Source organism: Fulvia fulva, chromosome 2 (assembly GCF_020509005.1).
Source record: "Fulvia fulva chromosome 2, complete sequence".
Classification (NCBI taxonomy): Eukaryota; Fungi; Ascomycota; class Dothideomycetes; order Mycosphaerellales; family Mycosphaerellaceae; genus Fulvia; species Fulvia fulva.
This window is the reverse complement of record NC_063013.1, coordinates 6,352,194-6,374,375: the sequence shown is the minus strand read 5'-3', so window position 1 is coordinate 6,374,375 and position 22,182 is coordinate 6,352,194. Positions and strand designations below refer to the sequence as shown.

At 54.1% G+C, this 22,182-nt stretch overlaps 11 protein-coding genes across 11 annotated transcripts; 6 read left to right on the top strand and 5 right to left on the bottom strand.

The window, feature by feature from the left end:
• Window positions 1-74: 74 nt before the first annotated feature.
• CLAFUR5_03651 (UPF0220 protein) lies at window positions 75-752 on the top strand (the record flags this gene model as incomplete). Its single annotated transcript, XM_047902799.1, has 3 exons — window positions 75-167; window positions 227-585; window positions 689-752. The coding sequence occupies 3 exons, from the start codon at window positions 75-77 to the stop codon at window positions 750-752; spliced, it is 516 nt and encodes a 171-aa protein (XP_047757941.1).
• Window positions 753-1,133: 381 nt separating this feature from the next.
• CLAFUR5_03650 (uncharacterized protein) lies at window positions 1,134-1,900 on the top strand (the record flags this gene model as incomplete). Its single annotated transcript, XM_047902798.1, has 3 exons — window positions 1,134-1,328; window positions 1,382-1,614; window positions 1,666-1,900. 3 exons carry the CDS (start codon window positions 1,134-1,136, stop codon window positions 1,898-1,900), a joined length of 663 nt encoding a protein of 220 aa, XP_047757627.1.
• A 747-nt stretch (window positions 1,901-2,647) lies between these two features.
• Window positions 2,648-4,072, bottom strand: CLAFUR5_03649 (putative aspartic-type endopeptidase opsB; the record flags this gene model as incomplete). Its single annotated transcript, XM_047902797.1, has 1 exon — window positions 2,648-4,072. The coding sequence occupies one exon, from the start codon at window positions 4,070-4,072 to the stop codon at window positions 2,648-2,650; it is 1,425 nt and encodes a 474-aa protein (XP_047757507.1).
• A 1,372-nt stretch (window positions 4,073-5,444) lies between these two features.
• On the bottom strand, window positions 5,445-7,229 carry CLAFUR5_03648 (Endoplasmic reticulum mannosyl-oligosaccharide 1,2-alpha-mannosidase; the record flags this gene model as incomplete). Its single annotated transcript, XM_047902796.1, has 1 exon — window positions 5,445-7,229. One exon carries the CDS (start codon window positions 7,227-7,229, stop codon window positions 5,445-5,447), a length of 1,785 nt encoding a protein of 594 aa, XP_047758001.1.
• Window positions 7,230-7,616: 387 nt separating this feature from the next.
• On the top strand, window positions 7,617-8,791 carry CLAFUR5_03647 (Replication factor C subunit 4; the record flags this gene model as incomplete). Its single annotated transcript, XM_047902795.1, has 3 exons — window positions 7,617-7,705; window positions 7,755-8,498; window positions 8,566-8,791. 3 exons carry the CDS (start codon window positions 7,617-7,619, stop codon window positions 8,789-8,791), a joined length of 1,059 nt encoding a protein of 352 aa, XP_047757996.1.
• A 373-nt stretch (window positions 8,792-9,164) lies between these two features.
• CLAFUR5_03646 (Serine/threonine-protein phosphatase T) lies at window positions 9,165-10,684 on the bottom strand (the record flags this gene model as incomplete). The annotated part of the gene is made up of 2 exons (XM_047902794.1): window positions 9,165-9,206; window positions 9,257-10,684. The coding sequence occupies 2 exons, from the start codon at window positions 10,682-10,684 to the stop codon at window positions 9,165-9,167; spliced, it is 1,470 nt and encodes a 489-aa protein (XP_047757505.1).
• A 368-nt stretch (window positions 10,685-11,052) lies between these two features.
• CLAFUR5_03645 (Transcription elongation factor spt4) lies at window positions 11,053-11,534 on the top strand (the record flags this gene model as incomplete). Its single annotated transcript, XM_047902793.1, has 3 exons — window positions 11,053-11,313; window positions 11,397-11,449; window positions 11,501-11,534. 3 exons carry the CDS (start codon window positions 11,053-11,055, stop codon window positions 11,532-11,534), a joined length of 348 nt encoding a protein of 115 aa, XP_047757504.1.
• Window positions 11,535-11,853: 319 nt separating this feature from the next.
• Window positions 11,854-13,058, bottom strand: CLAFUR5_03644 (putative CAAX prenyl protease 2; the record flags this gene model as incomplete). The annotated part of the gene is made up of 2 exons (XM_047902792.1): window positions 11,854-12,902; window positions 12,968-13,058. 2 exons carry the CDS (start codon window positions 13,056-13,058, stop codon window positions 11,854-11,856), a joined length of 1,140 nt encoding a protein of 379 aa, XP_047758781.1.
• A 1,302-nt stretch (window positions 13,059-14,360) lies between these two features.
• Window positions 14,361-17,432, top strand: CLAFUR5_03643 (uncharacterized protein; the record flags this gene model as incomplete). The annotated part of the gene is made up of 2 exons (XM_047902791.1): window positions 14,361-17,321; window positions 17,403-17,432. The coding sequence occupies 2 exons, from the start codon at window positions 14,361-14,363 to the stop codon at window positions 17,430-17,432; spliced, it is 2,991 nt and encodes a 996-aa protein (XP_047758782.1).
• Window positions 17,433-18,017: 585 nt separating this feature from the next.
• On the bottom strand, window positions 18,018-20,045 carry CLAFUR5_03642 (Calcium influx-promoting protein ehs1; the record flags this gene model as incomplete). Its single annotated transcript, XM_047902790.1, has 1 exon — window positions 18,018-20,045. One exon carries the CDS (start codon window positions 20,043-20,045, stop codon window positions 18,018-18,020), a length of 2,028 nt encoding a protein of 675 aa, XP_047757999.1.
• A 1,460-nt stretch (window positions 20,046-21,505) lies between these two features.
• On the top strand, window positions 21,506-21,815 carry CLAFUR5_03641 (uncharacterized protein; the record flags this gene model as incomplete). Its single annotated transcript, XM_047902789.1, has 2 exons — window positions 21,506-21,594; window positions 21,641-21,815. 2 exons carry the CDS (start codon window positions 21,506-21,508, stop codon window positions 21,813-21,815), a joined length of 264 nt encoding a protein of 87 aa, XP_047757506.1.
• Window positions 21,816-22,182: the final 367 nt, after the last annotated feature.

Genomic DNA, 22,182 nt, shown 5'->3' with positions numbered 1-22,182 from the left:
CACGCGACCACGACAAGCACGATCCAACGACATTCTCTTCCCGATTGACATCAATCTTGACATACGGCGACAACATGGACGACCACCGGCTCTTCAAATTCCCCAAGCCGGTCTGGCTGAACAGCGCCAACAGCAGAACAGCAGGCGTCTACCTCTCAGGCTCTTTGGTACACACACCCTCTCCTCCCACCCCCACCCCCATCTTCCCACTAACCATACCTCCCAGTTCTGCCTCGCCCTCTTCATCCTAATCGACGCCCAAGTCTACTCCAAATCGCACCTCAACGGCTCCGACCTGCACCTAAACTTCGTCGACTGGATCCCCGCCATCTTCTCCTTCCTGGGCATGCTGGTCATCAACAGCATCGACAAGACGCGGTTATCAGGTGATACATTTGCGTACAGCGGGGATGGCGTCGCGTGGAAGGCAAGAGTTGTGCTGTTCATGGGATTCGCGGCGATGGCGGGGGGACTGGCGGGTGGTGTGACGGTTATGGTGTTGAAGTATGTAACGGAGGGAGCGACGGGGATGAGTCTGTGGTTTGGAGCGGCGAATCTTGCTGCGAATGCATTGGTTATGCTGAGGTATGTTGTGGATATGGTTGTGGTTGTGGCAGTGGTCATGGCTACGGTCGATGCTACGGCTATGGACAGCAGGATAAGTGCACAAACGCTAACGTGTGGACAGCTCGGTGGTGCTCTGGGTCAGCCAGAACATGGAGGACGACTACACCTACAACTTGGCTCTGTGAGTGAGCAGATTGGAGATGCTATGCGACTATTCATACCCCCACCCACCCACTTCGGCGGGCACACAGCTCGATCTCAGCTCGATCTCACCACAATTCAGCTAAGTGAAGCCCATACTCCCAGCTTTCAGCGCTGTTCCATTGCCAATCGCTGGGATGCCCTCCAATTTACGACCTCACCTTTCCCTCTCGTCTTCATGCACTTACGATGTGGCCTTCTATTGGCTGCGCTGCGAAGCTCACGGCGACAGTGAGCATATATAGCTCGATCTCGCAAATCCAACATTACAGCGACACGATTACAACAACCATTGTCATCGCCAATTGCAACTTGACAACGATAACTTCAACGACTATACACGAAGCATACCACAGCTAGTCACCATGGCCGACATGGACGCCATCTTCTGGAAGAATAGGTTCTACGCTGTCAACTCACGCATCTCCGAGCTTGAGTTTGAGAACCACAAACTCACAGCTAGCAACGACTCAGCCATCAAGCAAGACCCGGAGGACATCGCTCAGCTTGAGGATATCATCGGCGCGCAGAAGCGCATGCTCATGGAAGCTCAAATCACGGTAAGTTGCGCCGCGGAGACGAGGTATGCGCGGGAGCTGATACGGTGGCGCAGAACACGAAGCTGGAGCAGGAGCTCGGCACTGAGCAGCAGTATGTGCGCAACCTCAAAGCCAGAGTCTCCGCCATGGAGGGCGCCGAGAAGGCCATGAAGACGTCAAGTTTGGGTACCAAGTCCACACTTGCGCAAGAGAAGAAGAGAGTCTCCGCACTCGAGAAGGAGATCTACGACTTGAAGATGGAGCGGCGAGATCTCAAGTGCGCCAACAGCAGACTGAAGTTCGACATGTAAGTGCTGCAACTACGCTGGCATCAAATTCAATACTGACAGATTCTTAGCGAGCAACTTCAGGAGCAGAACCCAGGCTTGACTCTCAACGTCTCCTTCGCCTCTCCAAAGCCATCTCCATTCACAGCTCAGAGCACCACTTCTCCAGCCTTCCCAACCGAGAAGCGCAAGTGGGATCACGTCAACAGTAACGCGGGCAAGGACCCGCTGCCTTACTCGAAGACTAAGTCGAGCAAAGTCCACTCGGACCGCCGAGCCGGACTCCCCAGAGAGCATGCCGCCTGATCAGCGCAAAATTCTGGCCATGAAGAAGGAGCACCATGAGCACGATATGCCATCAGCGCAGCGCAAGATCATCGTGCCGACCAGCCAGATGGCCAAAGTCAAGCTTGTGCCAGGTGCTGAGGTCAAGGCAATGGCCGGCGAGGGTCAAGCCAGCAACGAGAAGTACAAGCCGTCATCGCTGAGCCTGAAGCGCAAAGCACCGGCTCATGACTCTCAGCCGTCGAGCTTCCGGATCAAGCTGGGTGGCGTGCGCAAGGCATAGAGATGCCATCGGAGGAAGAGTGGCGTGGTGAGAGGGCCACGAGGTCCAGATGTTGGGATGAGATGAGGTTAGGTCGTGGCTTCGCTTGGGTGCAGCGGAGCGGGATGGACTTCATGAGCTTTACGAGAAGGAGGTGGGATCACCTAACTGCAATTGCGAGGGCATCTCTCTTTGGCCACATGCGTTTTACCAAGCCCACGAGATTGATCTACAACGCTGCTTGCAATTGGGGGAATGAAGCGACGAATCATGATCAGACTGTATCAATACTGCTGCTGTACTCTGTTTCTACATTCTCTACACTGTATCTCTCCCATCTGTCTCAAATGCTCTTCTGTCTCAAAATCCCCAGGTCATAATCATCATCCGCCGCCTTCCTACAAGGCCCCATCCAGAGCTCCCAAGCCCCTTCGCTATGCACAACAATGATATATCTCCAAGAACTCCACGCTATGCAACCCAAAGAAAATCATTCCTGTCGCAGATCATATTGCAAGCAACGCAGCAGCACCCGCAGCACCCGCAGCGCCCAACACCGCCGCATTCCAGCCCACCGCAGCAGTCGGCTCAGCCGCTGCATGCAGTGTACTCGTGTATCCATTGATTCTGGCCCCTCCATCCTGCACCGCGACGCTTGTCACGGCGTTCTCGACAACTGTGGCGTCTGGTACGCCTGTCGAGTTCGTAATCTCCATAATGTTATCACTTGTCGAATTGAAATTCGTCTGCGCGAGACTGATCTCGTTCGCAGTCAGGTCGTAGACTACGTATGCTGATCGCAGAAACGTATCCCCAAGCACAGGCGTGCTGCCTCCAGCGGGTCCGATGCCGAGGATACAGATGGGACGGCCGCGGTCGATGCCTGCTACGATGACGAGTTCGTTCATTGCGACTTTGATTGTTGGGGAGGAGAAGGTGAAGTCGATGGTGTCGTCCGAGTTGGCTTTGTCGCAGTCGATGAAGGCTGCTCCTTGGCTTGAGTCGTAGCGGGCTCCGACGGCGTCGTAGATCGATTGCGTGATGTTGTTGGGCAGGTACATCAAACTACTGCCGGAGTCCAGTAAGGTCGGAGTCGCGAGGTCGCTCGCGATGGATCCGGTGTTGCCGTTCTGGCCAACTGCTGTGAGGGCGATGACGAATTCGGCGTAGATACCCGACTCCTGGATGATTGGGAGCGTTCGGAGGGAGCCGGTATATTTCGCTGAGTTGACACCGCCGAAGAGGATAGAGCCTGTCGAGGCGTCGAGGTCGTTGAGCCAGAGACTGTAGGCGTTTGTGGCGATGTGGCCGGCGTTCAATAGATTTTGAGGAAGATTCGCGTAAGGTCGTCCTCCATTGTAGGCTACTGCTACTTCGTTGATGGGGTAGCCAATTCCGAGAATGCCTTCTTCGGAGCTTGACTCGTAGCCTACGCCGAACTGCTGGTTCTCTATGCTGACGTCGCCAACTGTTACTGTGTCTGTCACATAGTCGCCTGAGGAACCTGATCCGTCGACGTAGGAGATGTTGAAGTCGCTGTTTAGGTAATTGTAGGTCGAGGAAGAGTTTGGGGCGTAGGTTCCAGATATTGAGCAGGTGCTGTCTGCATCTGAACAGAGGTCACTGGTTGCGACATTGACCCAAAGATCACTGCTTCCAGTATCTAGATGTAACCTGAAGCTCTGTGCTGGGGTCCCGATCGTCGCGTTCATAAAGTATAGCGTCTCTTCGTTGTCCAGCGCAACATTGATCGTATCGTGTCGTTTGCGTAGCCATCGCTTGCGATCGTGCTCGAGAGGATTCGATATATGTTTTCGTTGTATCGTGTGTTCGACAACGCGCGGAGTTCCGTCCGCTCTCTTGACAAGGCTGATGGCTTGTGCGCCACTGGATATGGCCGCAGCCACTGCAAGGGATGTCGAAGATCGCATCGTTGTCTATCCAAGAAAGGGTATACCCAACAACAACTGCAACGAAACACAAAACAGAAGCTCTAATCCCGGTAGATATCTTGCAGAAAGCTCTCGTTCTCTGCCATACGCAATGCAAAGACTATGACGCGGCCCAGCGAATAATGCAACACCAAGGTGAATCCACAGTAGTGCAGCAAGTCCAGTCCAGTGGCGGTGCGGCTCCCGATCTAGCCGAGATCTTTTGACGATCCGCGGAAGGAGAAAAAGAGGGTGGTTCACTGATCAAATAGGCCCGAATATGTCCAATAGCGAAGCCGCGGATGCTGGTGGAAGATGCATCACGCAATTGTACAAAGCGGCAAAGGGAAGAGGCTGACGAGTGCTGGTGGGAGGCGGTTGTCGACGTCAACAGTTCGTTGCTGCTGTCCTTTGATGATGATGATGATGCGGCCCTGCCCACGCGTGCCACGGCTCCTGCAGTCCGGGCTGGCAGCTTGTAGCCGAGAAGCGCCACAGCCAGACGCCGAACAGAGTGAGCAGAAAGCCAAAGAAAAGTCTTGTCTGGATCTGACCACTTTGTTCAGTGTAGGCGCGTCGATGGTATGCAAGAGGGGAAGAGTCCGTCCGTACTCCCCTCGCAAACACGTCTTCTCGTGCATTGCACCTGCTTGTTTGTGAACCCACCAACTATCGTTTGATGAGCCGCACAGCAGCATGCGCGTTGACTGCAGCTCACAAGTCTGGTTACACAGCACATCCTCGTTCGCGCAATCGGGTCCCCAGCTGGGTAGCAGCGCAATTTGTTCCTACGTGTTGGTAGCGATGGTCAGCGTACAGGCGGAAGTGGGCTGTCGCAATCTAGACGTTTTGCAACGGCGCTGTGGCAGGCTGCCATCGCTCACAGCCAATCTATCTTGATGAAGAGGCCAGATCTGGCACTGGGCACGAGCTGTCGTCTGGTATGTTGTTTCACAGCATGCCACTAACATCGTTCAGCGCACCAAACACTTCGAAGGTAGCGCCCGTTCCAGCTGCTGTGCCGTCATTGCTGCCGAAACTGGAGGTCTGAGAAACAGTGCCTTGCTTTGTTTCACATGTTTTGTATCATTTCGAGGGATCGCCTGGGGGGTCAGCAAAGACGCCGGAAGGATCGTGATGGTGGAGGGTGTCAAGCGAATGCCACGCAGCCATTCGAGCAGCCAAATGAGCTTGGCGTTCAGCATCCATGTTCCTGGGCGAGAATCCTCCATGCAGACGCCGCCGTATCTCACTTACAGACGCCCGATGGTGGGGAGAGCACTATACAGTGCAGCAGTGCTGAGTGCATGCTCGAAGGGCTATTGTTCCGTGCAAACGATCTGGATTCATTGTTCATCTACTGTCGCGTCAATCAAGGCAGCGCCCGCTTAAATGGATGTGCCTCCGTGTTGAAGACATATTCATCCAGACTGATGAGACTCGTCTCGCTAAAGATCAAGTAAAAGTACTTCAGTGTCTCGGCCATCCAAAAGCTTTCCATATCGTCCATCTTCACCTGCGCATTTTGCGCTTCGAGAAATGCCGGCTCGTACGTCACGTCAGCCAACGCTGCATTGGCCAAGGGAGTTTTTGTGGCATTGATGATCGATTGAAACATGTCCCACGCAGCATCAAGAAGGTATTCCTGTCCTGTGGCGCGGTAAAGGATGAAGACACTTTCGATCGCTTCCGGTCGAAGGATGTATCGCCTATCCCGGATTTGCGTGAAGCCTTTTGGTAGTCGAAGTTCCGTGATAGCTTCCTCGACATCTGCTGTCCCGTCGTTGACCTTGCCGATTTCGGTCTTCCACTTCTGTTCGTCCCATTTGCATTCGCCACACCGTGACGGACATGGCACCATGTTGAAGACTTCTGGCATGATGCCCATTGGCAGTGCTTTGTAAGTCCAGACACAGCCATCAGTTAACTTCTGACCGATCTTGACTTGCTCCTCTTGCTCGAAAAGTCGACCACCTAGCGCAAACATGCCTCCCGCGAAGCACACCAAATGCTGACCCTGCGGCTCCAAGGTCGGCGGCTGAGACATCTCAGTTTTGACATTGCCGGACATTAGAATGTCTGCTTCATCGGGCACCATCGGTCTCCATAGGTTATGTTTGATGGCAGTCTGCATACTGCGCGTGTACAGCTTCGTGTACATTGGCTCAGTACCTCCTAGCAGAGCGTGCATCTTTGGAAAGTACTCGTAGAAGGAATCAGACATGGCGCTTAGAGTGAAGAAGGTGTCCTGTGTGAAGTCCAGCTCCTTTGCATTGACCACGACCGGGAACATGCCAGGGAGATGTGTTTCGTCCAGCTGTTTGTGGAAGATCCGCATGATACGGTCGACTGCATCATACCATCGCATGTCACCGGTGACTTGTGAAAGGTGTGCAAATTCCATAGTCAAGGATCCGATCTCAGCAACGAGTACAACGCCGTCAGCCTCTTGCTTGCCGTACAGCGCCTCTTGTGGCTTCCACCTCGTGATGGGCATGCGATTCGGCGTGTCGAAAGCTTTCAGAAGCATCTCCCCAAACTCCTGTGCCTTTTCCAGCAGACGCCTGTCGCCACTCAGGTCGTAGGCAGAAAGGAAGCCTCCAAGATGTCGAATCGTCGTCTCGAATACGTTGATAGTGTCTGTCGTGGAGATACCGAGATCAATGTCCATGCAAGCATTGACTGCTTCTTCGTATTCGTCCCTCATGTCCATGATCCACAATGTGTCCAAGGAGTCCACTAACGTCGCTGCCCACCCTCCGAAAGTGTTCTTGAAATTGCCATTGATCGGAGTAACCTCATCCTTCATCCATGCGTGCTGTTTGTAGGCTTTCCAAGCCCTTACGAACGTCGCCTTGACAGCAGCTTGTCGCGGCTTCTGCTTGAGCGCTTGTGACTGGTCTTTGAAGTCATATTGTACTCGTGGTAGCTTCTTAGGTTTGCCACTTGGTAAAGACGTCAAGCTTTCCACGGGATGTTGCACGGGAACGTCCGCCCAGTGAAATCGACCATCAGCGTGGTGCTTCGACGCTGATGGAAAGAAGGTATCGTAGCGTACTCGTGCTTGTGAGGCGATGCTGTCGTGGAAGTGCGCTACGAGAAACAGTACGAAGATTGCGAATGCCGCGAATGCGAGGTATCTCTTTGATGCTATCATACTGAGGGGGACCTGCTGAGTACATGTATCATGGCAGAAGGATGGCCCTAGTAATGGAGAGAAGATGCAGGTGGTATTGTTGGTCAAGGGAGTGGTGTACGGGCGGCGCCTACCCAAGACCGCATCAGAAAGTGTGACCAAGAGACGAAGAGGTAAGAAACAGTGGAAGTCGCATACCTTTGTCACTTTGATGCCAGCATGCAAGGTGAATAGATGCAGCGGAGAGCATGTGCTGGCAAAGAATGTTGATGCTGGAGAAGGTCACTCGGTGCATCCAATCAACCATGGCAAGGGTCGTGTCACTTTGGCGTTGCACTTCACGCGTCTTCCCGACAGCTTGAAGCTCCATCTTCCGCCAACACATCACCACCCACCTCCCACATCACCATGGCCAAAGCAGAATCCTCCAAAGATGCCGAAACCAACGGCGTCAAGGCCAATGCCACCACCTCATCCACCAATTACGAACTACCATGGTAACCAAACACTCCCCCACTCCCTCATCAACACCTAACGTATCCCCAGGGTCGAAAAATACCGCCCCATCTTCCTCGACGACATAGTCGGCAACACCGAAACCATCGAACGCCTCAAAATCATCGCCAAAGACGGCAACATGCCCCACATCATCATCTCCGGCATGCCAGGCATCGGCAAAACCACCTCAGTCCTCTGCCTCGCGCGCCAGCTCCTCGGCCCCGCCTACAAAGAAGCCGTCCTCGAACTCAACGCCTCCGACGAGCGCGGGATCGACGTCGTCCGAAATCGCATCAAGGGCTTCGCGCAGAAGAAGGTCACACTCCCCGCTGGAAGGCAGAAAATCGTGATATTGGATGAGGCAGATTCCATGACGTCTGGAGCGCAGCAGGCGTTGCGAAGGACGATGGAGATTTACAGTAGCACGACGCGATTTGCGTTTGCGTGCAACATGTCCAACAAGATCATCGAGCCCTTACAATCCCGCTGCGCGATCCTGCGCTACGCGCGCCTGACAGACAGACAAGTCGTCAAGCGCCTGTACCAAATCGCCAAAGCGGAAGGGGTCGAATACTCCGACGACGGAATTGCCGCGCTAGTCTTCTCAGCGGAGGGAGATATGAGGCAGGCTATCAACAATCTACAATCAACGCATGCCGGGTTCGGGTTTGTGAATGGGGATAATGTGTTCAAAGTTGTGGACTCGCCGCACCCGATTAAGGTGCAGGGGATGATTAAGAGTTGTCAGGATCAGAAGGTGGATGAGGCGTTGGATTCGTTGAAGGAGTTGTGGTTAGTAGTGCAGCTTTCTTGAGAGGGAAGTGTGGAGATTGGAGGATCATGCTAACGATGGGAGTAGGGATCTGGGATACTCCTCGCACGATATCATCAGCACCATGTTCAAAGTCACTAAGACGATTCCTTCCTTATCGGAGCATACGAAGCTGGAGTTCATACGGGAGATAGGCTTCACGCATATGCGGATTCTGGAGGGGATGCAGACGTACCTGCAGCTTGCGGGATGCGTGGCGAAGCTTTGCAAGCTGAATATGAAGCCGCAATTGTTCGAGCTGCCGAAGAAGTAGTATTGCCTCGCAGGCGGAGTCAGCGGGATGGGAATGATGTTCAGCGCGGCGCTGGGATGGAAACGACTCATGGCTTATCAGTATATACACACAACACAGAAAGTGTATAACGAAGACGGCTGTCTCGTCTTCACGTAATCTTCACGCCCTTCCTTTCTCCTTCAAACTTCATCGCATCATGCCAAACGTGTATATGCAAGACTCCGGCCAAATGCCTTTCTCCAAGTCTAAAGACGCCTCCGAACGCCGCGCTTGTGATGAAGCCGATCGACAACGCTATGCAAGAAGCATGTTTCTGCGAGAAAGCCAGAATACCGATCGCCTAAACGTAAGTCCCGTGTAGATACCGCCACCCGATGGCGAGATCTGAGCTTTACATGCCCATCATGGACATCATGCCCTGGTTGGCGTATGCCTGTGAAAAGTCAGCTTCGGTTTCAAGGAATCTGGTGGATCGAGACTTACCATAGGCTTAATATCAGGATGCGGCACAGCATCGAACTGCACATACTTGAGCTCATAATCCGGCCCAATGTTGATGTACGCGCCCTTGTTCTCGGTCGAATCGCAATACTTCGGCGCGGAGAAGACTGTGATACAATGACCATCATGCTCCTCTTCATAGCCCTCCATCCGCACTTCGTGACTTCGAATGATAGCCTTGAGACCGTTCTTCTCACAGAAGCGCTTCGTGACATCGGGCCCGAACTGAAGACCCACTCCACGTTTCGAAGGCCCACGGCCTGGAGCAGTCTGTGGGTCTGTCCACAGCATTTCCATCATGAGGCCTGATTGGCCTGGTTGTCTTTGGCTGTGGCGGTCGAGTTTGCGGATGTCGTCGAGGGAGGTCTCGTCGTCGGAGAAGAGGCCGCCGTGGAGGACGAAGTATTTGTCGCCGATGAGGGTGGCTAGAGGTAGTGCGGAGAATGATTCGGAGAAGAGTTTGAAGACACGCTCGCTGTATTTGTGCTTGCACTCGCCTTCGAAGCCGTACATGCGGTTCATGTCGTCTGTCTCGTGGTTGCCGCGGTTGAGGAAGAAGGATTTGGGGTACTTCCACTTGTAGGCGTAGAGCAGGAGGGCGATCTCGCACGACCAGGAACCCCGATCGACGAAGTCTCCGTTGAAGAGGTAGTGGTGTTCTTCTGAAGGGAAGCCGTTCGTTCGGAAGATGTTGAGAAGATCGAAGTATTGACCGTGTGTGTCGCCGCAGACTGTGATGCTCTTGCCCTCGGGCACATGGGTCTCCACCATGGTCGGCTCGTTGTAGACCAGGTCCTTGACCGCGAGTATTATCTGATAGACGTATTTCTTGTGTATCTTCTTGCCATTCTCAAATCTTGTAATCATGTCATCGATAAACTCTGGTGTCATTTCATCCTTCAGACGCAGTCCATCATACGAATCTTCAACAGTCATGTTCTCCAAGTCCAGTCCCTCTGCCGCCGATGGCGCATCTGCAACCTCGATGGCCTTCAGAAAGGCATCTCTCTTGACTAGCTTCTGGCAAGCCTCATATTGTGCTTTCGCGACCTTGTCTGCAGGATTCTTCCGCACCACCATCTTCCAATCGTGTATCGCGTCGGCATGCTTGAGGATGGCAGTGTTGGCCACTGCTCGCCTATAGTACGCTTTCACAAAGTTTGGGTTGATCTCAATCGCCTTGGTCGCATCTGCAACAGCATAGCCGTATGCTTCAAGCTTGATGTTGGCCTGCGCGCGATTTGTGTAGAAGGACGGTTCTTGGTCGTTCGCTTCGATGGCTTTGGTGTAGCACTCGATAGCAGTAGGCCAGTCCTTGTTCTTGAACGCTTCGTTGCCCTTGTTCTTCAGCTCGACTGCCTCCTGCACTTTTGCGTCGCTCATAGGCGCCACTGCATCTTCGGCGGCCATGCTTGCCTTTGGTGGCAGCGACTAAGAGAGGATTTTGGAGAGCTCTCCGGTATAGCGCAACAGAATTTGGCGGGAGAGACAGACGACGGATCTCTACTATAGCGCTATAGTATCCACGCGAGCGAAAAGTCGATGTGATGTCTATCGGCGAAGCTCTTGGAAGAAAGTCGAGATTCGGCGGCTGGGTAGATCCAATTCTTCGGCACGCGGCTCGATCTTCCAACAAACACATGCCTGCCGACACATCACACCTTACTCAACCGTGAACAACCACTTCTGGACAAAGAACACGTGCAACCAACAAAACACATCATCCACCTCTCAACAACCTCCTTACACCACCTTCACCATCCCCTATCATTATCAACATGGCCGCCGTCCCTCGCGCCCTCCGCGCCTGCCTGGTCTGCAGCTTCGTCCAAACCCAATCCAAATTCGTCAAAGGCGGCTGCCCCAACTGCGAGCAATTCCTCGAAATGCGCGGCTCCTCCGACGCCGTGGCCGATTGCACGTCCGAGACGTTTGAGGGTCTTGTTACCGTCAATGACACGACGTCGAGCTGGGTGGCGAGGTGGCAGAGGATTGTGGGGTATGTTCCGGGGATTTATGCGGTGCAGGTTACTGGAGATGTAAGTTGAATGTGACAGGGAGGGGTGCCTCTGATTCTGGGGCATGGAGGAAGGGATGAGGATGGGAGCTAATGTGTTTGTAGTTGGCAGAGGAGTATATCACTGCGGCGGAGAATGCTGGGGTGAAATATCAGCCGTAAGTTCTCGAGGCGAAGTTGTCTGCGGGACGGGTTCTAACAGATGGCAGTCGCGATGGCAGCGCCAACGACGAGCAGCAATAGAGAGGGGACATGGAAGACTTAAATGATTCGCGTTCAGCCAGGCGTTGGGGACAGAGGCGCAACGAAAGCCAGAGGTACCACGACATGAGACCAAGGAAACTCGAAGGGCGAATTCTCGGACTGTCACGCTGTAGGGGCTTGTGGATTATGCTGGGAGCATAAGAACATGCGGTCATGGGACCGGGCTGCGCTGGGATGTTCTGGCAGACAAATCATGCCATCGAACTCCAGAGACCTGGGAGCGTCATCCTTTGGGCATGAGGAAGCACGCGCAGAGAGAACAGCCGTGCGCTCAGTGTCATTCATGTCATTTGGGGGCTCAAAAATGCACTAAAGCATTCCGGCTCTCCGTCAACGTCCAGAGCAGTCTATAGAAGCCATAGGCACCTCCAAAGAACAACAAGTAGTACACCACCGTCCATCCCACACCAAGGTTTCTCTTCCTCGTCTTCATCGCATCGGCCGCGTGCTTCTCATCCTCACTCTGCTCCTGCATCAAGCTATTCCCAACCCTCACCTGATCCAGACTATCATCCCTCTTGCCCTGCGCCACATCAGGCGTGACATTGTGTCCCTCCCACTCCTCAAATTGTCCAACCCTGCCCCACATCCTCGGAAGTCCCATGCAGTTGCAAAACGTATGCGCCGTGACTGACGCAAAGACATTCCCCGTACGCAGCATCACGAATGCCGCGAAGAAGCCGAAGAGGGTGGTGTACGTGAACTGGAAAAGGCTCTGCACCACGCCCATGAGGATTACATTCGCCGGTGGGATGATCCGTCCTGGTGGTGTCCGGGATTGGCAGAATTCAACGAGGTGGTGTACATGCGCCACGCCGAAGATGAGTGGCGTAACGAAGACAATCCGTGTTGGCGAGACTTTCGCTAGTTGGTAGAGTCCTATCACCAAACTCCGGAAGACAAGTTCCTCACACCAAGGGGCAACGACATAATTCCTGAACCCGGGAAGATGATCCCAGAAGTTCTCCTTGATAGCTTTGAAGCTGAGGTCTCGCCAGGCGGAGTCGGCGATGAGGGTTTCGTAGAGGGGACCGACGAAGAGAACGCAGACTAGACCCAGAACTTTGAGGCAATCTGTCGGATCGACAGGCCACATGGCAAAGAGGCGGAGGACATCTCGAGGCGTTGCATGGCCGTATGTAGCGAGGACGTAGACCGCTATAACGGTGGAGGCTAGGCAGCTGAGGCCTACAGCGCGGACGCGGGCTCTGATGACGGCTGGGGAGTCTCGGGAGACTAGCGGTGATGTTCTGAGAGTCTTGGAGAGGTAGAAAGGTGCCACGTAAAGGACCGTGAAGCCGATTGCGCAGAGGAGGGCCGTCCGTTCTGATATGAGGGGCGGTGTTTCTGGTGGTGGCATCGTTAGCCGTTGATGCTCGTGCTCGGGCTTGTCGCAGGTGTGTCGGGACTACCTTTCTTGCCGGTGTAGAATTCCTTCAAACGCTCGACGAGGGCTGAGCCTTTCGACCACATGTTTGTCGGCGCTTTCATGGGTGGAGCCATTGTTGTCCGTTCTTCTTTGTCTGATCTTCTTCATGCGAGCTTTCGCGCCGAGGGCAGGGATGTGCCGGCGGGAACGAGTCAGGATTCGAGATCTTTCATCTCCCACCTGCACGCTTCGACCGCACTCTTGACAACATCAACGCTCAGCTTTGAGGAGGTACTATCATATCAAGCAGAATGTAAGTCTGTGGCCGCAAAGGGCAGATCGCAAGGCGCACGTGGAAGCTTCACACCAACGAAGCCACAGCCCACTATACTCGTCTGGGGTCAAATTGCTTGCATGTCTAGCGCGTGTCGCACGCGGGATTCTGGAGATCGACCCGAACAATACCATGGGTGATGGGATGCAGAGATATGGTGGCTTTGTGCTCGTGAGGATGCCATCAGCATGCCAGGAGGTCCGTTGCACAGAGTCTGGTTGTCCGGTTCAAGTACCGACTTCACGTCTTGTTTCAATGTTTCTCTTCATACCTTGAGATGACAGCCGTTTTCTGTTGATGGCGAACGACAACGATTCACAATTCGGCTTGCGATATGCTCTCCTCCGCCAGCACTGTGGAAGTTTGTTCTTCGCGACAAGTTTTCCTTCAGTCCCGTCAATCAACCTACGCGTCCACTGCGAGGACTCGGAGATGACTTGGAGCTCTTCGTCGCATCTTCAATCCACGGCAGCAGTATAGCAGTGTGAAACGCCATCATGTGCGCGAGCTTATCGATATCGTCGAATTCCGTCGTCATTCATTGGTTCTCAACAGTCGCGCGGGACATGTTACAGTATGCTTCTGCAGACACGGAAATGACACGCCTCGACCACTAGCGCTATGTTCTCAAGCGCACGATGGTTCGTAACATCCCTGCCCTATCGATTGCGAATCCATACGATTGAAATGATGGCGGCGAGCCCACGGAGGTGATGGTCTCGTTGTGAGTGTCCTCTTGGTCTCCTTGTCGCCGCTCTTCAGCCTCTTTCCGTTCAGCTCGCTATTCATTCTCTGTACCCACCTCTCGAGTCCACTATAACGCCAGCGCATACGCCAGGAATCGCAGACGCCGTTTGGAGAGCCATCTCCGCCTGCACGACCCTGCAGCCTGCATACAGGCGCTCTGTATGCGAACACCGACGAACCAAGCGACTCCTTGACACACTCAAGTACATCACCTACCGCCCGGGACATCTACTACGCCTTCGAGAGAGCGCTCTGTGTGCGCAGAGCCTTGCTCTCGTACCTGTCACTCGTTTGATATGCTGCACGATCTTTACCGGACTTCTTTTCTTATTGCGCCTTTAATACACTCTTTACTATGTTTCTGGATCCCGAGCCACTTTCCAAACGGAAAAAGGACATGTCCTCTGGTTTCTTCTCATCACAGCGACCGGTAACATCAGCACGAAACCACCCGGCGCGAACGAGTTGGCGAAAAGCATCGCTTCACGAGAGATCCAAGTCGGAGAACAACCAACAGGAACCTAATCTCACACTTCCAGAACAACTTGCTACAGTACGCTTAGTCAACGCTTCTCCTGCGCCAGAATCACCACCACACCACGGAGTCGACGGCGATGATGCCAACGAAGAAAACTGGGAGGAAAATCCAACTGCACTGCCACGCTTACCCCAGTCAGATCAGCTCGCTCAGTTCAAGGAAACTAGCGTGAGATACCCAGCAACTTCGGCTGCAGACCGGGAGCACGATGTTTCAGAAACCAACACGCCGGCAAATGAGGTGCAGACTGCGGACAATGCGCCCGGTATAACCCTGTTACCGGACGAGTGGCAGCACGAACTACCTCCGCCAGTATGGCACCGTCGCAACACGTCCTCGGGCTACTATTCCCAAGCATCCACTTTGCAAGATAGCGAAATTGCGTACTCCAAAAAGAGCCGGAAGAGTGAAAGATACAGCACCCTCAGTCAGCTTTCAACTCTGCGTGGAACACCAACGCCACACGAGCAGGAAACTCGGGAGCGTGCAGAAGTGGAAGCGTCTGCTAGGTCAGGCCTTGCACAGGCGTTGCAGACACTGCAGGAAGCCTCCCCAGAACGGCCAGAGAGATTGTCGACAATTAGACCAGTTCCCTCATCTGACACATCCTCGCCGACAGACCCGGAGCCAGGAGCCCGATCTCTGGAAACTTCACCTGTCAGGCCGCGTACAGCACCATCGGACTTGGAGCAACCTTCAAGCAGCGAAGGCACACCTCAGCAAAGCTCCAAGAGGACGTTGTCTGCTGGCTCCATTCAGCCCTTCTCGAGTACTCCCAACTGGCGGGACGTTCCAGGAACTCCAGCATCTCACCATCAACGAGACGGAAGTCCAGAGTCGCAGGCGATCTCTGAAGCAACTTTTCCTAACACTTCGTCCCCTAACTTTATCGCATACACACCTGACTCGGTTCGGCCAATTTCCAAAAGCGACCATCCTATACACGGTGCTACTTCCATTGATTCAATCAATTCGCGCCTGAAATACGGACCTGCTGGACGGCCTCATACGGGTCGTAGCCTTACCAATAGTGGCTCTCGGGCATCACTCACATCTTCTAATGATACTCTGCCACCACTCTACATCCCGAAGAAACGACTCCGTCACAAAGCTGCATCCGAGTCTCTGAGCTTACAGGCAGAGGCTCAAGCATTGGAGGAAGCTCATGACAGCGAAGCCATGGACGACATCGATACCCTGCCATTCCCAAAGCGACCTTTCAGCAGCCATCTCAGCACGATCGCCAGCGAAAGCAGCCGGACCGCAAGCCAACATTTGAGCCACTTCTCATTGGGGAGTGGAGTACTGACTGGAGATGATGCCAGTAGTTCACCACTTTCTCCTGGTCATCGACGGCAATGGAGCGCGCCCGCAGAGTCGGTCGGATCGGGCCCGCGGTCAACTGGTACTCGAGGGACGAGCAGCAGCGAGTTTCAGGAAGATGCAGGTGACATGACATTGGGCATATTCCGCGAGCATTCGGCAATGCCAGAGCCACTGTTCAAGACGAACGCTGCTTCAGGGTCGAATTCGATGGACGCACCGAGAAGATACGATGGACCTCTCCCTCCAATGCCGCCGATTCCGAAGAGCCGAGACAGCGATGAGAACTTCGATACACTATCAGAGTTGCAAGCTCCAGCGTTGCAGCAGAAGAGATCAGGATATTCGCTCCGAGCACGGAGTAACAGCACATCCACGCATTCCAGGCAGCTGAGCCAGGTTAGCAATGTTGAGAGCGAGAGGACAAGCCAAGGCAGCACTCTGTTTCCAACATGGGCGAAGCGGTTCTACTCGGGTACACACGCGCTGCAAAGCAAGACATCCTTCGGCAGCCTATCCGCTGGAATCAGACAACCCGCCAGACATCAACGAGGCGACAGCGCCTATACGGACCGCAGCATCACCAGCAGGCTGGGTACAGGCTACAGTAACGTCGACTCCTCCAGCCCAGTCCGCAGCCACTTTCTCCCAGCGATCTTCCGCCCACGAACCCGCAAACGCAGCCTCGAGCATCAACGCAACAGCCGCGACAGCCGTTCCTCCAAGATCCGCAAATCTGGCACCTCCCGCCGCTCACGAGACAGACCCTTCCAAGACACCCGCGACTCCATGGCCATCCACCGCGACCCCCTCCCGCAAGACCCCTACGAAGAAGGCCCCAAAGACAGTGCCGCCGAGATCCTCCCCTCCGGCCAACCAAAATGGGGCCCCCTCAAGGACCCCGCTCCCAGTCCACCCAGAGACGAAAACGACCACCGCAGACCTCGCCTCCCTCGGAGATACAGCAAACAACGCCAATGGGACCAAATGGAATTCCCCCGCCCCATGACCAAAGACCGCCTCTCAGACTTCGGTGCCCACTCCGACGACCACGACCACACCCTGCGACTCCCCCGCCTCGCCCCCTCCAAACGAACCTCCCAAAACCGCCTCTCCGCCTGGCGCCCCCCCTCCTTCGTCTCCTCCCTTGACACGCTCATAACCTCCCGCCACAACCGGCAAATTCTGCTCTTCATGCTCGGCTTCCTATGTCCGCTTACCTGGATGCTCGGGGCAGTCCTGCCATTACCGAAGAAGCCCGTGTCTGCGGGGGATTTGGAGGCGAATTTGGGGAATGGGCCGAGTGAGGAGGATGTGCAGATGGCGATGATGAAGCATGAGGCGGGGGATGCGGAGAGGCGGTGGAGGGAGGAGAAGGTTTATTATAAGGCGCGGTGGTGGAGGGTTTTGAATCGGGTTATGAGTGTGGTCGGGTTGGGGGTTATTGGGGCTGTGGTGAGTGAGGATTGTCATCGTCATGTTGGCGTTCTGAATGGGATAGGCAGAGAGGTTTGCTGACTTTTGTGATCTGTGTAGATTGCCCTTGCTGTCGTCGCTACCACTTGATGAGATTCCTGGATCTGGACCGAGCTGGATTGCTCCACTACTCACATGCATCTTCTGCATTTCCCCCGACTGTTCGAACGCCAACGCCTATCAGGCGAAACTTCCCTATGTCTCTGTGTCTGTGTTATTCAACGAATCTGCTGCAACTAGCGAGCGAAGGGGGATCATTCATGGGAGTCTCTTGGAATTTAAGACTTGCTTGAACAGCGAGCGAGCGAGCCACTCTTGGAAAGGCAACACGGCCTATACATCATACACATTCTGCTGACGATACCCATGTGATGAACATGTTAATGGACAAAACAAACATCTAATGTCTTGTGTCGATAATATTGCAACCTTGTAGCTTAGAGACATGGAATGTCTGGAATGAAAGAGAATCTCAGAAGAAAAAAAGTACCTCGCAGACGTCATTCGTGTGGTGAGTGAGTGAGGATACACACAGATTTCCAGGTTGATGCTTCAGGACATTAGGTATCGCTTCATGTTATTGGGGGTATACTACACTCTTCATCCATCAATACAGCAGCTCATCGCTCCAAACGCCAGGAGAAAAGACAGGCTCAACCTGCTTGCCCGTCCGCTTCACATTAGGGTCAATGCAAACCCAGCCATGACCGCCATCCCCATCGCCCTCCACGTCCCAGGCGCACTGCTTTCCGCACCGTTCAAATAATACACCGCGCCCAGATAACTACACGTCACCTCCCCACCGGGTGTCCTCTGCCCATAACTCGCCTCCAACCCGCGTCCAGGATACGGACACGCAAAGTTCATACTCGCCGGACAACTCTGCATCAAACTGTAACATAAGTCCTCGCAAGGTAGGACTTCCTTATACGGGCCCGGCTGGATGTATTCATCGATATCCGCATTCCTGCTCCGGTTCGTTGCAAAGCTGAATTCGAAAGTCTGGTCGAATGCGTTCGAGCCTTCGATCGTCGGGGCATCCGGCATGGGAGTGTAAGCTGATTGCAGGAACGTGTCTGGGAGGGAGGAGGCGTTGTAGAAGGGCTGAGCGACGTTACGGGGTTGGAGGTAGGAGGCGTTGTTGGAGAAGTCTTCGCAGCGGGGGATGGAGACGGCGCAGAGCCATTCTTTGTAGGCAGCGGCGCAGTGGTTGCAGTTCTTGGCGAGAGAGTATTGCGCATCGGAGGTTGTGTGGCAGGGAATTTGCGCGAGGGTGTAGTTGAAGGGTGCGTACCAGAATGTGGTGTAGTTGTCGTAGAATTCTTGGAAGGCGGTGTAGTTGGTGTTGTACTTGTCATTCTCGGGGTTGGAGGGCGCGGCGTAGGCGACTTCGTTGCAGAATGTGAGGTTAAAGAGGAGCTGGCAGTTCCTATCGGTTTTGGTGGTGAAGTCGATGCCTGGACCCCAGACTTTGCCGCCACCGCCCACAACGCCGTCTCCGGAGGCTGTGGAGTTTCCGTTGATGGCTAGGAAAGCGCGGTATTGACTTGAGCTGTTGAGACCGGTAGCGTAGAATTGCTGCTTGGGTTTGTTGCCGAGCCCGCGAGTGATCATGCCCATCTGAACATGGTCTGAGATGCCCTCCATATCATCATGATTCGACATGATCTGGCTGTTGTTCGTTACAAAGGTTTCAAGACCGCAGAAGGAGTTCTCAAGACCCATCATACCGGTGAAGTTTTGATTGAGTGCGAACAAAGTGTAGGGCGCGCTAAGATCCATCCATTGTTGGAACACTTCAGTCGACGAATTGGCATCTGTCAAGTTGTCGGTAACCATCAAAGCTGCATTAGAGTCTGTGTCGACAAGATAAAGAAATGGGTCGGTCGTGTTCGCGGCGTAGAAGTAGTCGTCTATCGACACTGCCAAGCTGTATGACCAAGAACCAGTGAAGTTGCTGGTAAGTTCGGGCGCCGAGACCGCCATATGCCATGTCCCTGATGCAGTGTCTACTGTCGCGTTTACGAAGCCTCCATCAAAAGGGTATTCAGTCTGGCGTCTTCCACCAGGTCCAAGGTTCTTGTTCCCTGGTTCATCGGAGACGTAGAGTGTCAGCTGAGGCGCAGGAATGTCTTGTGTCCCGCTACCGTTCCATATAGGCTGACTACATGTGTTGGCCGAGATGTATATGGCTGTGCCGTCCTGTCTAGTCTCCAGATGCTGCTCGCCATCTTCGTCCCGTCTCTTCAGCTCAATGTGCTCTGGAACGACCACCTGCTTTCCTGAAAGCGCGCCTGGAAGTCCTATGCCCTTGTCGGCGTGATTGGCAATCAGGAGGCTGTTTGGGTACTCCCAGATGGTAGTGTTCCCGGGCGCGATCTCTCCTGCTGTACCCATGTTATTGCCTGCGATCTGTGCTGTGCCCTCCTCTGCCTGCCTCACCACCACAACATCGTCTGCATGTCGTATTTCCAGCTCTTCCGGTCCATCCTCATACTCCAAGGTCCCATCATCACGTATCCGGTGCCAATTGTGATCTTCTCCTGCTCTCAGTTGCCCACTTCCGTCCACAGGAAGTTCAGCTGCATATGCGAAATGTGGATTCGACAACGACCAGTATACCAGAGCCAAGAGTGCCAGAGTCGTCACAGATGCCAGGAGTCGTGTTTGGAGGGGAGTGAGCTTGGGGCATTGGCACAGCATCGTAGGAAAGCGCCTCGCGCAAGCAGCGCAATGCGCCGCTGCTATCGTTGGTTTGCCAGATCGAGTGGACGACCGTATCGCCTCCGGTATGTGATTTCAGAGCCCGCGCGAGGATGGAGGATGTAGGAGGTCGTGAAGGTGGAGAGGTGTTGTGGAGATCGTGGTTACCAAGTTGTTGATAGACTGCCTGACACTTTCATGTGCCGGCGAATCCCTGCAGGTGCTTGCCCATGATCCATCATCCTGAGCTTCGGACTCCACTTTCACCAACAACGCCCTTCATTGAACATGATCGCACTCGTTGAGATGCGAAAGACCCAACACAATCTAGACTGGACGATTACATAGTATGCAAGTGTACATGCGTCATGTCGCGCAGCCGTCGCAACGAAGCACCAGATGGTGGCATTGCCTGGCGTATGAGTCCCAGTTGACTACCCACCGTATGTCTGCTTGAAGGGGCCACTCTCACCAGCCCACGACGAGTCAGCAGCATCGAAGAGGGCGCCGAAACCTGCCCATCTGGGGACTGTAAGAACGGTAGTATCGGCCATTGCCTTCTCTCGGCTGCAATCACGAGAAAAGAAACTGAGATGTTCCGATCACATGCGTCTTCGGCGCCGTTGGGAGTTTTCGTCTCTCTCAGATCTATCGTAAGCTGCGTCATGGACGACAGTGTCACATGTACGGTCTTGAGCCATCGACGATCAGTACAGGGCCCTCAAGCTCCACTACCGGTACAATTGTTCAAGCTCTCACTGCTCGAGATCCCAGATATTTGACATCGGGTGCCGCAATTCGTGCTGCACAGAGCGCCTGCGGCAGCGCAAAGAGCATCTCGAGCAGACACTCTTGCATCTGAATCGCTCAGCTCTGCAAGAAGTCCGAGACCTGGCGAACAAGATAGAAGAGCGGTGGAAAGAGACTTTCGCGTCAGTGACCCACACACCTGAGAACCGCACGTTCGCTGACACACCCCAGCTTGCATGCTGAGACTGAGATTCAGGCTCCCGCCTAGGAGCCTATCGATTGCTCGTGTCTCCGCTACACGGTAGAGTGCCTCAACAGGAAGCTCAAACACGAAAGCCAGAAGTTGGCGCTCTCCAAAGCAAAGGTGCACGAGCTCAAGGAATACATCAGCGTCCGCGAGAGTGATGAGAGTGATGAGCAGTGAGGTCTGACGCCGGTCCAACGACCCAAGCGCATAGCCGACAACTCGCAGGGAGCGCCTCGAACCCGAGATCAAGCGATGGTCGACTCTGTGGGATCAGCTCTGCAAGGTCGATCAGAGGATTTCAAGCATTCCAGGTTATAAAACCTCTAATGCTGGCCGAGCAAGGCTCTGTCCATCATCCCTAGTTTTCGCAACACGTTGGGACAACCTGGACAACAGCAGTCTGCGCCTGGCCACGCAGCGCTGCCATCGCCCACCATGCCGGAAAAAGGTCCAGAATGGGAAGATGATCAAAGAGCTTGCACAGAAGCGGCAGTACCTCAAGGACAACGGGTACCTCAGCCTCCAAGATGAGCGTGAGGAGCTCCAGAAACAGTGCGTTTACACTATCTGCTTATGTGCATGTACTGATATTCAACAGAGTCAATGCTCAGTCTCGGCTAGGCCGCACTGGCTCCTACCGACATCATGGTGCGGGAGCTCTGAAGCCAGTCACTAGACATCTCAACTCGAATAAGCCAGGATTGGCAGGTAACAATACCGACTCACCCGGCAAGATTGCGAAGAAGCCTAAGAAGCCGGCACCTGGACGTTAAGCATCGGAGGATCTCGAACAGTGTGGAGACCTGAGGACGGTGTCAACTTGTTCGTGCTTGGCACAGGGCCATGTCAATACCTGAGGATTAGCAAACGACACAGTCCGGGATGATGGATCAGGACATTGTAGACCCGGTGACAAGCAAACCGGTAGCTGTCACATGCACTGGGAAATCCCGCCGCTAATGTAGTCTTGGTGGGGCTCTTCGGCCAGTGTGCATCAATTTCCTGAAGTTCCGCTGCTCTCATTTAATCTCCCGAAGAACAACTTCGGGAGTTCACAGCACAGGTCGGAATGGCAAGCATAGGAAGTGGTCTAGGACTGACGGGTGGTGGCGACCTCTTCTCGTTGACGAGACTGCCATT